Genomic DNA, 13,723 nt, shown 5'->3' with positions numbered 1-13,723 from the left:
TTCCTAGTTAAATTTCTAGAAATAAAGTTATTGGCCAAGAATTAGGCATCTGTAATTTTTTTTTAATTATGAGTGATTTTATTAATGTCCATTCACCATTTAACATAAGGGTGGGGGTTTCTTTCTTTTCAAGCCCATTTACCTGTCTTACTTCAAAGTGGAAGAACTCAAAGCTGTGATCATTGCCAGTCCCAGCACGGCTCCCCTGGTATTCCAGGGCCACCTGGTCCCATGGGCCCAGAAGGTCCCCGAGGATTCCCTGGTTTGCCAGGAAGAGATGGTGTTCCTGGATTAATGGGAGCTCCAGGACGCCCAGGTGCCAAAGGATTAAAAGGTACTTAGTTTGTTTGTGTAAGCAAATGAACAACAGAAAACGATATTTTTTGTATTCATTCACCTCTTAAAGTGATTTAATAGGCAAGAGTTCATGTTTGTCTTCTTAAAGACAAAAAATTTTTCTACCCCTACATCTTTAAATAATTTGTCGACTGAGTTAAAGAATAATTACTGTATTTTTTGAAAGCATATCCTCAAGTCAAGAGAGAAAGGTCAAGGTTATGAAGCATGTGAACTTGTAAATCAGATAATGTTAACAATGAACTTAAAAATTTTGCTTGAGTCCAATAATGTCTTTAAATAGAACATCACAGATACCATTTCCTTTGACTTTGGTAACTTCTGTTACTGTATTCAACATTGTTTTCTATTATAAGAAAAATTAGAGACCTCGCTGGTGGTCCAGTGGTTGAGGCTTAGTCTTCTAGTGCAGGGGGTGTAGGTTTGATCCCTGGTCAATGAACTACAATCACTCATGTCTTGGGGCCAAGAAACTAAAACATTTAAAAAAAAATAGTGGAGACAGCGTTGTGTCAAATTCAATAAAGATGTTAAAAATAGTCCACATTTAAAAAAAAATCTTAAAAAAAAAGAAAAATTAGGTTTTGCAACCAAACTCTCTAATAGTAGGCCAAACTTACTGCTCTTTGCCTTTGAATGTTTATATGAAATGTTAGTTGATAATACTTTCCCTTTAGTTTAATATGATTTGAACAATTTAGATGTTTCATCAAAGGAACAGCTATGATTAACAAGAAGGGCTAAATAATTTCAAAATTAATTCCAACAATTTTCCTTTCTTAATATTTAATCTCATTATGTTTCTAGACAACTAATCATTTGGAAAATTGTGGCTTAAAAAATTCTCTCCCCCATTAGTAATAATAAATAGGTGGTAAGTAATAAGTAGGTGAAACTTCTTTTTGAAGATTTATTTTTCTTTAATGTGTATACTAACAGCTTTGAAAGAAGCAATCTAGGAGGAAGTGATTTTATGGGAAAAGTAAGCTTATTCCCCTCTCTGACACTCTGCAGGCCTCCCTGGACGGAATGGGGCAAAGGGGAGCCAAGGACTTGGGTACCCTGGAGCACAAGGTCCTCCTGGTCCCCCAGGTAAGAACTGGTGAGGCTCATAAGTGTTCCTGCACATTTTGCTTTAGGAAAATCACCATAGATCTATGTCCAAAGATTTGAAATCAAGACTTTTCTTTCCTTTTTTGAGTGATTCACATTCAGCACATTGAGATCTAACTACTAGAAGTTTTATCCTATATTACATTCATGAATCATTCAAGCTTCTCTCTCACTTATCATTTAGATTCTTTAGAATACCACTCCTTAGAATAGCTCTCATGTGGTTTCACTTGCTCATGCCTATCTAATGTGTATCGCTGTCTATATCACCATCTTATCTTTATGATTCTCAGGGACACAAAATAATGCTGAAATGGACTCAAAAGCCAAACTCTGCTAGCTGTGTTAATTTTACTTTGCCTCCGTTTTCTCATTTGTAAAATAGTGATGAGATGTTAGTTCAGTTGAGTTCATTTCAGTTGTTCAGTCATGTCCGACTCTTTGCGACCCCATGGACTGCAGTACATACCAGGCTTCCCTGTCCGTTACCAACTCCTGGAGTTTACTCAAACTCATATCCATTGAGTCGGTGATGCCATCCAGCCATCTCATCCTCTGTCACCCCTTTCTCCTCCTGCCCCCAGTCCCTCTGAGCATTAGGGTCTTTTCCAATGAGTCAACTCTTCACATCAGGTGGCCAAAGTATTGGAGTTTCAGCTTCGGCATCAGTCCTTCCAATGAACACCCAGGATGGATCTCCTTTAGGATGGACTGGTTGGATCTCCTTGCAGTCCAAGGGACTCTCAGGAGTCTTCTCCAACACTACAGTTCAAAAGTATCAATTCTTCGGCTCTCAGCTTTCTTTGTATCATGACACTGTTGGGTGATTAAATGAGTTAATATATGTTGTGCTTTCAGACAGTGCATGACAACCAAAGCTGTGTTTTCAATAAAAGTGTATCATCATCATTATTTTAGATGTTACTACTTCTTGAGGCTTTTAGGTGGAGCAGATGATTCAATAATTTGTATGCAAAGCATTTTGAACAATACTTAAGTGTTGAATAAACATTTATTAGTAGTAATAGCAGGAATTATTAGTGATAGAGAGTGCCCCCAAACCAACTTTAAAAGGCCAGTGTCTTGATTTAATTTTCCTTTCTTTGAGCATGCTAGTTGAACTAAATTATGGTTTACAAAGTGATATTATAATACCTTTGTGTATGGATTGTTATGATATTATGCTAATGACAATGTATTTCAATGTGGAAACTATATACCTATAATGAAAATAGTCATTTTGACTGCAAATATGGCACAAAAGTGATTTCATTGAAGTTTTTGCTTACTGATATATTACTGGCAAATTTAAAATAGTATTGGCAAAAGTAAACTGAAAGTAAGAAATAGTGTAGCCACAAACTGAAATCTTTTTTTTTTTTTTTTGATCTCAGATAATCTTTATTTATTTATTTTATTTTTTTTCCATTTATTTTTATTAGTTAGAGGCTAATTACTTTACAACATTGCAGTGGTTTTTGTCATACATTGAAATGAATTAGCCATGGATTTACATGTATTCCCCATCCCAGTCCCCCCTCCCACCTCCCTCTCCACCCCATCCCTCTGGGTCTTCCCAGTGCACCAGGCCTGAGCACTTGTCTCATGCATCCCACCTGGGCTGGTGATCTGTTTCACCCTAGATAATATACATGTTTCAATGCTGTTCTCTTAAAACATCCCACCCTCGCCTTCTCCCAGAGTCCACAAGTCTGCTCTATACATCTGAGTCTCTTTTTCTGTTTTGCATATAGGGTTATCGTTATCATCTTTCTAAAGTCCATATATATGTGTTAGTATACTGTATTGGTCCTTATCTTTCTGGCTTACTTCACTCTGTATAATGGGCTCCAGTTTCATCCATCTCATTAGAACTGATTCAAATGAATTCTTTTTAATGGCTGAGTAATATTCCATGATGTATATGTACCACAGCTTCCTCATCCATTCGTCTGCTGATGGGCATCTAGGTTGCTTCCATGTCCTGGCTATTATAAACAGTGCTGTGATGAACGTTGGGGTGCACGTGTCTCTTTCAGATCTGGTTTCCTCAGTGTGTATGCCTAGAAGTGGTATTGCTGGGTCATATGGCAGATCTATTTCCAGCTTTTTTAGGAATCTCCACACTGTTTTCCATAGTGGCTGTACTAGTTTGCATTCCCACCAACAGTGTAAGAGGGTTCCCTTTTCTCCACACCCTCTCCAGCATTTATTGTTTGTAGACTTTTGGATAGCAGCCATCCTGACTGGCATGTAATGGTACCTCATTGTGGTTTTGATTTGCATTTCTCTGATAATGAGTGATGTTGAGCATCTTTTCATGTGTTTTTTAGCCATCCGTATGTCTTCCTTGGAGAAATGTCTGTTTAGTTCTTTGGCCCATTTTTTGATTGGGTCATTTATTTTTCTGGAATTGAGCTGGAGGAGTTGCTTGTATATTTTTGAGATTAATCCTTTGTCTATTGCTTCGTTTGCGATTATTTTCTCCCAATCTGAGGGCTGTCTTTTCACCTTGCTTATAGTTTCCTTTGTTGTGCAAAAGCTTTTAAGTTTCATTAGGTCCAATTTGTTTATTTTTGCTTTTGTTTCTAATATTCTGGGATGTGGGTCATAGAGGATCCTGCTGTGATTTATGTCGGAGAGTGTTTTGCCTATGTTCTCCTCTAGGAGTTTTATAGTTTCTGGTCTTACATTTAGATCTTTAATCCATTTTGAGTTTATTTTTGTGTATGGTGTTAGAAAGTGTTCTAGTTTCATTCTTTTACATGTGGTTGACCAGTTTTCCCAGCACCACTTGTTAAAGAGGTGGTCTTTTTTCCATTGTATATCCTTGCCTCCTTTGTTGAAGATAAGGTGACCATAGGTTCGTGGATTTATCTCTGGGCTTTCTATTCTGTTCCATTGATCTATATTTCTGTCTTTGTGCCAGTACCATACTGTCTTGATGACTGTGGCTTTGTAGTATAGTCTGAAGTCAGGCAGGTTGATTCCTCCAGTTCCATTCTTCTTTCTCAAGGTTACTTTGGCTATTCGAGGTTTTTTGTATTTCCATACAAATTGTGAAATTATTTGTTCTAGTTCTGTGAAAAATACCGTTGGTAGTTTGATAGGGATTGCATTGAATCTATAGATTGCTTTGGGTAGTATAGCCATTTTGACAATATTGATTCTTCCAATCCATGAACACGGTATATTTCTCCATCTGTTTGTGTCCTCTTTGATTTCTTTCATCAGTGTTTTATAGTTTTCTATGTATAGGTCTTTTGTTTCTTTAGGTAGATATACTCCTAAGTATTTTATTCTTTTTGTTGCAATGGTGAATGGTATTGTTTCCTTAATTTCTCTTTCTGTTTTCTCATTGTTAGTGTATAGGAATGCAAGAGATTTCTGTGTGTTAATTTTATATCCTGCAACTTTACTGTATTCGTTGATTAGCTCTAGTAATTTTCTGGTAGAGTCTTTAGGGTTTTCTATGTAGAGGATTATATCATCTGCAAACAGCGAGAGTTTCACTTCTTCTTTTCCTATCTGGATTCCTTTTACTTCTTTTTCTGCCCTGATTGCTGTGGCCAACACTTCCAAAACTATGTTGAATAGTAGTGGTGAGAGTGGGCACCCTTGTCTTGTTCCTGATTTCAGGGGAAATGCTTTCAATTTTTCACCATTGAGGGTGATGCTTGCTATGGGTTTGTCATATATAGCTTTTATTATGTTGAGGTATGTTCCTTCTATTCCTGCTTTCTGGAGAGTTTTAATCATAAATGGATGTTTAATTTTGTCAAGGGCTTTTTCTGCATCTATTGAGATAATCGTATGGTTTTTATCTTTCAATTTGTTAATGTGGTGTATTACATTGATTGATTTGCGGATATTAAAGAATCCTTGCATTCCTGGGATAAAGCCCACTTGGTCATGGTGTATGATTTTTTTAATATGTTGTTGGATTCTGTTTGCTAGAATTTTGTTAAGGATTTTTGCATCTATGTTCATCAGTGATATTGGCCTGTAGTTCTCTTTTTTTGTGGCATCTTTGTCTGGTTTTGGAATTAGTGTGATGGTGGCCTCATAGAATGGGTTTGGAAGTTTACCTTCTTCTGCAATTTTCTGGAAGAGTTTGAGTAAGATAGGTGTTAGCTCTTCTCTAAATTTTTGGTAGAATTCAGCTGTGAAGCCATCTGGTCCTGGGCTTTTGTTTGCTGGAAGATTTCTGATTACAGTTTCAATTTCCTTGCTTGTGATGAGTTTGTTAAGATCTTCTATTTCTTCCTGATTCAGTTTTGGAAAGTTATACTTCTCTAAGAACTTGTCCATTATTTCCAAGTTGTCCATTTTATTGGCATAGAGCTGCTGGTAGTAATCTCTTATGATCCTTTGTATTTCAGTGTTGTCTGTTGTGATCTCTCCATTTTCATTTCTAATTTTGTTAATTTGGTTCTTCTCCCTTTGTTTCTTAATGAGTCTTGCTAATGGTTTGTCAATTTTGTTTATTTTTTCAAAAAACCAGCTTTTAGCTTTGTTGATTTTTGCTATGATCTCTTTAGTTTCTTTTGCATTTATTTCTGCCCTAATTTTTAAGATTTCTTTCCTTCTACTAACCCTGGGGTTCTTCATTTCTTCCTCCTCTAGTTGCTTTAGGTGTAGAGTTAGGTTATTTATTTGACTTTTTTCTTGTTTCTTGAGGTAGGCCTGTAATGCTATGAATCTTCCCCTTAGCACTGCTTTTACAGTGTCCCATAGGTTTTGGGTTGTTGTGTTTTCATTTTCATTCATTTCTATGCATATTTTGATTTCTTTTTTGATTTCTTCTATGAGTTGTTGGTTATTCAGAAGCGTGTTGTTTAGCCTCCATATGTTTGAATTTTTAATAATTTTTTCCCTGTAATTGAGATCTAATCTTACTGCACTGTGGTCAGAAAAGATGACTGGAATGATTTCAATTTTTTTGAATTTACCAAGACTAGATTTATGGCCCAGGATGTGATCTATTCTGCAGAAGGTTCTGTGTGCACTTGAGAAAAAGGTGAAGTTGTTTGTTTTGGGGTGAAACGTCCTATAGATGTCAATAAGGTCTAGCTGGTCCATTGTGTCCTTTAAAGTTTGTGTTTCCTTGTTCATTTTCTGTTTAGTTGATCTATCCATAGTTGTGAGTGGGGTATTAAAGTCTCCTATTATTATTGTGTTACTATTAATTTCCTCTTTCATACTCGTTAGTGTTTGCCTTACATATTGTGGTGCTCCTATGTTGGGTACATATATATTTATAATTGTTATATCTTCTTCTTGGATTGATCCTTTGATCATTGTGTAGTGTCCATCTTTGTCTCTTTTCACAGCCTTTATTTGAAAGTCTATTTTATCTGATATGAGTATTGCGACTCCTGCTTTCTTTTGGTCTCCGTTTGCGTGGAATATTTTTTTCCAGCCCTTCACTTTTAGTCTGTATGTGTCCCTTGTTTTGAGGTGGGTCTCTTGTAGACAGCATATATAGGGGTCTTGCTTTTGTATCCATTCAGCCAGCCTTTGTCTTTTGGTTGGGGCATTCAACCCATTTACGTTTAAGGTAATTATTGATAGGTATGGTCCCGTCGCCATTTATTTTGTTGTTTGGGGTTCACGTTTATACCACCTTTCTGTGTTTCCTGTCTAGAGAAGATCCTTTAGTATTTGTTGAAGAGCTGGTTTGGTGGTGGTGAATTCTCTCAGCTTTTGCTTGTCTGTAAAGCTTTTGAGTTCTCCTTCATATCTGAATGAGATCCTTGCTGGGTAGAGTAATCTAGGTTGTAGGTTATTCTCTTTCATTACTTTAAGTATGTCCTGCCATTCCCTTCTGGCCTGAAGGGTTTCTATTGATAGATCAGCTGTTATCCTTATGGGAATCCCTTTGTGTGTTATTTGTTTTTTCTCCCTTGCTGCTTTTAATATTTGTTCTTTGTGTTTGATCTTTGTTAATTTGATTAATATGTGTCTTGGGGTGTTTCGCCTTGGGTTTACCCTGTTTGGGACTCTCTGGGTTTCTTGGACTTGGGTGGCTATTTCCTTCCCCATTTTAGGGAAGTTTTCAGCTATTATCTCCTCGAGTATCTTCTCATGGCTTTTCTTTTTGTCTTCTTCTTCTGGGACTCCTATGATTCGAATGTTGGGGCGTTTCACATTGTTCCAGAGGTCCCTGAGGTTGTCCTCATTTCTTTTAATTCCTTTTTCTTTTTTCCTCTCTGCTTCATTTATTTCCACCATTTTATCTTCTAACTCACTTATCCTATCTTCTGTCTCTGTTATTCTACTCATGGTTCCCTCCAGAGTGTTTTTGATCTCATTTATTTCATTATTAATTTTTAATTGACTTTTTTTATTTCTTCTAGGTCCTTGTTAAACCTTTCTTGCATCTTCTCAATCTTTGTCTCCAGGCTATTTATTTATAACTCCATTTTGTTTTCAAGATTTTGGATCATTTTTATTATCATTATTCTAAATTCTTTTTCAGGTAGATTCCCTATCTCCTCCTCTTTTGTTTGACTTGGTGGGCTTTCTATATTCTTGTGGTCTGTGGTTCCTTTTTATTGTGGAGGTTTCACCCAGTGGGTGGGGTTGGACGATTGGTTTGTCAAGGTTTCCTGGTTAGGGAAGCTTGTGTCAGCGTTCTGGTGCATGGAATTGGATTTCTTCTCTCTGGGGTGCAATGGAGTGTCCAGTAATGAGTTTTGCGATGGGTCTTTGTGTTAGGTGTGACTTTGGACAGCCTGTATGTTGACACTCAGGTCTATGTTCCTGCGTTGCTAAAGAATTTGCGTGGTATGTCTTGTGCTAGAGCTTATTGGCTCTTGGGTGGTGGTTGGTTTTAATGTAGGTATGGAGGCTTTTGGATGGTCTCTTACTCCTTAATGTTCCGTGTAGTCAGGAGTTTTCTGGTTTTCTCAGGTTTTGGGCTTAAGTCTCCTGCCTCTGGATTTCAGTTTTATTCTTCCAATAGTCTCAAGACTTCTCCAACTATACAGCACTGATAATAAAACTATTAGGTTAATGGTGAAAAGATTCTCCACTGTGAGAGACAACCAGAGAGATTCACAGAGTTACATGAAGAATAGGAGAGGGAGGAAGGAGATAGAGGTGAGCAGGAGGAGAAAAAGGGGGACTCAAGAGGAGAGAGACAGATCTACGGAGTTATCTGTTCCCAAAGTGTTCTCTGTAGCCCAGACACCCACAAAGATTCACAGAATTGGATTGGGAAGAGAAGGGGAAAGGAGGAAATAGAGGTGTTCTGAGGTAGAAAACAGAGAGTCAAAAGTGGGAGAGTAATCACCACACTCCTGAATAGAAATGGGAACTGAATATTGGATTCTTAAATGTCCAAAATTTATATCACATACTGAAAAACAAAGATTAAAAATCTAGTGTAGAGATTAGACTCTTTGAAATACAATATTTGAAAACAAAAACACAAAAAAAAATTTAGAAATGTATATGAAGTTTGGTTTAAAAATAGGGTTTCTCTCCCTCTCTCTCTCTCTCTTTTTTTTGGCAAGGTTATAGTGAAATGAAAATGAAAATTAAGGACTAATAAAGGAGTATTAGAGGACTTTAAAAGGAAATAGAAGAGAAAAACAAGAAAAAGAAAAAAAAAGAAAAAAAACATTTTTTTTCTAATTAAAAAAATCGTAAAAATATATGAAAATGAAAGTTGAGGAGTAATGGGGGAGTAATAGGGAATTTTAAAAGAAAATAAAAGAGAAAAAATTAAAAAAAGGAAAGAAAAAAAATTTTTTTTTAATTAAAAAAAAAAATACATATATATCTAGGAATTTCTCTGGAGTTGTTGTGGTCAGTGTAGGTTCAGTTCAATTTCAGATAGCTCCTCTTTCCAGCTTACACTTCTAGCTATCTGTAGGCCCCTTCCCGTGTAGTCGGTGTTACCTTCAGGGATTTTAATCTGTTGCACCGATCCTTTCTGAAGAGGTTCCCTTTGTTTATTTTGGCTTCTCTTCGGTGTCTAATTTCCGCCCTGACACAGGCGGGCGGAGGTGATCTCTTATTTAGGTTCGCTAGTTCAGTTTAGTCCTGCTACGGGGAGGGCGGGGCGCTGCAGACAGATACCGCTCCGTGTGGCTAGCACTCGCCGGCCACACTGGGTTTGCCCCGCTCACGGGTGTCAGTGCTTTCCCCGTCTACACTGCTCAGGCTCCCGGCTGCTCTATATGGAGAGGGCCCTGCGTTGAGTGCAGTTCCAGTTTTCTGGTACTCCACAAAAGCACGGATTCGGTTGCGCCTGCGTCTTGTGCCTTCCCCGGCCTGAGCGGTTCAGGCAGCCAGAGGCTTGGGCGTACTCTCCCAGGGTGCGGCACGCCTTTTCCCTCCACGTCGAGCGGCTCAGGCAGCCAGAGGCTTGGGCGCAATCTCCCCGGGTACGGCGCGCTTTTTCCCTCCGCGGCCCCAGCGCGCGCCGCCAGTCGGGTCTCAGGAAGTCTTTTAGATAGGAACCGGGGGCCTGTTTGCAGTGTGGGAGGGGGTGGCTTCTCAGGGGCTGAGTTTGCCCTTTTCCCCTCCCCCCTGCCTCCTACCTCCAGCGGGGACGGGCCGGCTCTTTTCTGGACTTTCTCAGTCCCTTTGTTTTGCGAGCTGCAGGCAGTGTGTTCCGACCGGTTAATTTTGTCCCACCGTTTAAAAAAGCTCTCTCCGATTGCTCTCAGGGTCTTCAGGCCGGTCCTTACCCTAAGCAATGCTGCCCGCTCCTCTCCGTTCCGCCCCCGCTTGTTGCTGGCGGGTGCGGGCGTCTGGGGTACTTTTCTGCTGGGAGTTGCTTTTAGGCACGTAATCTGTGGGCCTTATTTAATTTTTCCTCCCAGTTATAATGCCGAAAACTTCCCCCAGTCCCGCCAGTGCGAGGGTTTCCAGGTGATTGGAAACTTCCTCTATTAAGTCTCCCTTCCCGGGACGGGTCTCCATCCATAGCTCTTTTGTCTCCCTTTTTATCTTTTATATTTTGTCCTACCTCCCTTTGAAGACAATGGGCTGCTTTTCTGGGCGCCTGATGTCCTCTGCTAGCGATCAGAAGTTGTTTTGTGAAATTTGCTCAGCGTTCAAATGTTCTTTTGATGAATTTGTAGGGGAGAAAGTGGTCTCCCCGTCCTATTCCTCCGCCATCTTGGCTCCTCCCGCAAACTGAAATCTTAAAATTGAAATTTTTTAAATTGTGAAAATGTGAAATCCACAAATTGAAATCTTAAAATGTTAGCTCTGTGTCTTCATTAGCTGCATGATTTCTGTAATAACATAGCTTGTCTTAGCTGTGGAAAATTATTTTTGGATAGTTCTTTTCCAAATGGAAGGCATATAGAATTATCAAGAGGATTCCTTCTCTTTCCTCTTTGAGTGCAAATATGTAAAATGCTGAAGAGAGTCTTTTTTCCAGTTTACATGTTTTACAGATTCAGCTGTGTCAGCCCCAGAAACAAACTCCTGTGTTCATATGTTGCTAATGTTCCATCATAGGTCCAGAGGGTCCCCCTGGAATAAGCAAAGAAGGTCCTCCTGGAGACCCAGGCCTCCCCGGCAAAGATGGAGACCATGGAAAACCTGGAATCCAGGGACAGCCAGGCCCCCCGGGCATCTGTGATCCGTCGCTCTGTTTTAGTGTCATCGTTGGAAGAGATCCATTTAGAAAAGGACCAAACTATTAGTTTCTGATGCCTCGTCCAGCAGCCTAGGCATGGTGCTCTTCTTTTGTGGTCTTTGCATCTCAGGAAGATAACAACAGTAATCCCTTGAAAAGAAACTCAAGTACCTCGGTGTTTTTATTATTGTTTTTTCCTGAAGGAAAAATATAGAAAAGGTCACGTATACTGATTTTAAAGGCTCCTAAGTTCTTCGGAGCCTTTAGATTGGTAGCATTAACTAAATCTCAAGGGTTTCTTGTAAGTCCATTCGTTTTAATCAAAGTTGAATATAAAAAAAAAAAAACCACCATTGCCTGTCAGCCAGTCGGTTTCACTCACTGTGAAAAGTTTCACATTCAGCCTCCGTGCAGCAGAGTATTTGAGTTCAATTTCTTGTCTGTGTGCATTTCATGTTTCATAGCTCATGCTTCTACGTTAGCTGAAACGTGCATCTGGCCGTGGGAAATGAGATCAGGGCTGATATTCAGCTTGGGAACAGACTGTATCACCACACGGGCACTTTCTCCAGTGTCTGTGCTCATCAGACGGGGTGATGGACTGTTAGTTGTTCAGTGTTTTGAATGTCACCTATGAAAGAGATTAAAGTGTTTCTTACTCCATTTGCAAATTCTCAAATGATTCAATGCTAAGAAAGAGTAACGATTACATTGGGAATGGTCTAAATGTGAACCATTAAAAACATTCTGGAGAAAAAGGTTCATTAGACCTGGTCAATATGTTCAAAGGAATCATAAGTCCAGAAACACTAAAAATACTTTCTTCTTCATACCTGTGTAGTAATTGGAGTGTTTGTTGCATGCCTTCATTTTCCATTTCATTTATTATATGTGTATGTTCATATATGTTAACTTTTATTGTAGCAGAGCTAGTGGGAATCAATGCTCTAGTTGACAGGAAAGGTAACTCCACAGATCCTAGGATGTCTTGATAATTTTTTAGCAGACTTTAAAATATTTTAAACAATCTTTGTGTACTGTACTTAATGCTTTTCTGAGGAATGTAGTTTGAGATATTCCATCCTTATCATGCTCTAAATTTGTTACATGCTTGATATTCAAAGTACAATAAAATTTTGTAAAAGCTTGATTGAAGCATTTTTTATACTTGTAACTGATTTTGAGTATATTATGCATCTCACATGATCATTTATTCAGTGGGCATAATTTATTAAATTATTTACCCTATTTTTAAATGACTGATTCATACACATAAGAACTTAGAAACTGGGTTGGGTGCCACTCGCCTGGGCAGGTACAGCCCCTGCTTCCTGGTCCAGGGAATGGCTGGTGACCAGAGTTTAGTTTAATTGATGACATGTCCTTCCATGATGAGGACCTTGGAGGGGACTGACGCCCATACATTCAGCAGCTGAATCAGCTTAAGGCTTGTTTTGGTGTTCTGTCTCCAGCAAAGCCTCAGGTGTCTGTTAGACCTGACCAAGCTACTCCCCCTGCTAATAATACCATTTTCTGGGAGACCTGGTGAAGGAGCAGAATGGGAACTTCCTCTACCCCTTGTTCCTTCAACCAGCTTGGAGCACATGTGATGCTGAGAACTCAGCCTCTGTTTTCCAGTGCTGAACTGAATCTCAGACAGAGTTTTAGGTAAAATAGAATAGAATAGCTTTATTGCTTTGCCAGGCAGAAAGGGACACAGTGGGCTCTTGTCCTCGGAAGCTGTGTATCTCATCCTGGGAGGATTTGGTGAGGAGTTTTTATTGCAATGATTCAAAGGCTGCATTGCTGACATGGTGTGGTGTGTGCAGGGTCTGCTTTCCTCTAATCCGGTCTCAGGTGACCTCTTGATTAGCTTCTCTGGTTCCTTTAACCTGGCCCCCGGGGGGTCTTCTCTGGAATGAAGAATGCTGACATCTTCCGCTTATTGGGGGTTTTAACTCCTGGGGCACCAGGACCCTGCCCCAAAGCTGTGCTGTTTCATGACTGCTCCTCCCTTGTCTCTGCATCCCTTCCCTTCCCTGATTAGCGACTGTTTGAACTTGCCCTTTGGACTCAGGGAAGGTCATGGAGGTTGGAGTCTGTTCCCTACACACAAGAAACAGGGGACAGAAAAGCCTCCATGTTCAGCGGCCCCATGAGGTCCTGCTCAGCTTCACATGGCCATGAAATGCGCAGAACTGGCCAGGGACACAGTGGTGATGGAGTCATGTGGTCTGGCCTGAGGACACTCGTGTCTAACAAGAAACAGAGCAACAGGGGATTGCTATATAATCATTCTAAAACAGGAGAAAGTGCTACAGAAATGTATGCATGCATGAGTGCTAAGTTGCTTCAGCCGTGTCCAACTCTTGTGACCCCATGGACCATATCCCCCAGGCTCCACTGTCCACGGGATTCTCCAGGCAAGAATACTGGAGTGGGTTGCCGTGCCCTCCTCCAGGGGATCTTCCCGGCCCAGGGATCGAACCCACGTCTCTTATGTCTCCTGCATTGGGAGGTGAGTTCTTTACCACTAATGCCACCTGGGAAGCCCATAGAAATGTATAGGGTGATGCTATGGACTAAATTGTGTCGCTTCCAAATTAATATGTTGAAACCCTAACTCCCTATGGGACCCTGTTTGCAGAT

The 13,723-nt window shown here is 39.8% G+C and overlaps 1 protein-coding gene across 2 annotated transcripts in view; it reads left to right on the top strand.

The window, feature by feature from the left end:
- COL21A1 (collagen type XXI alpha 1 chain) overlaps window positions 1-12,224 on the top strand; it is a 213,249-nt gene extending 201,025 nt beyond the window's left edge. For both annotated transcript variants that reach the window (XM_070456701.1, XM_070456700.1), the window contains 3 exons: window positions 134-334; window positions 1,372-1,449; window positions 10,954-12,224. In XM_070456701.1, the coding sequence (XP_070312802.1) occupies window positions 134-334; window positions 1,372-1,449; window positions 10,954-11,141 (467 nt within the window). In that variant the 3' untranslated portion in view covers window positions 11,142-12,224. The remainder of the gene's footprint in view (window positions 1-133; window positions 335-1,371; window positions 1,450-10,953) is intronic.
- Window positions 12,225-13,723: the final 1,499 nt, after the last annotated feature.

This window comes from Odocoileus virginianus, chromosome 27 (assembly GCF_023699985.2).
Source record: "Odocoileus virginianus isolate 20LAN1187 ecotype Illinois chromosome 27, Ovbor_1.2, whole genome shotgun sequence".
NCBI classification, from domain to species: domain Eukaryota; kingdom Metazoa; phylum Chordata; class Mammalia; order Artiodactyla; family Cervidae; genus Odocoileus; species Odocoileus virginianus.
This window is presented reverse-complemented; position numbering and strand designations above follow the sequence as displayed.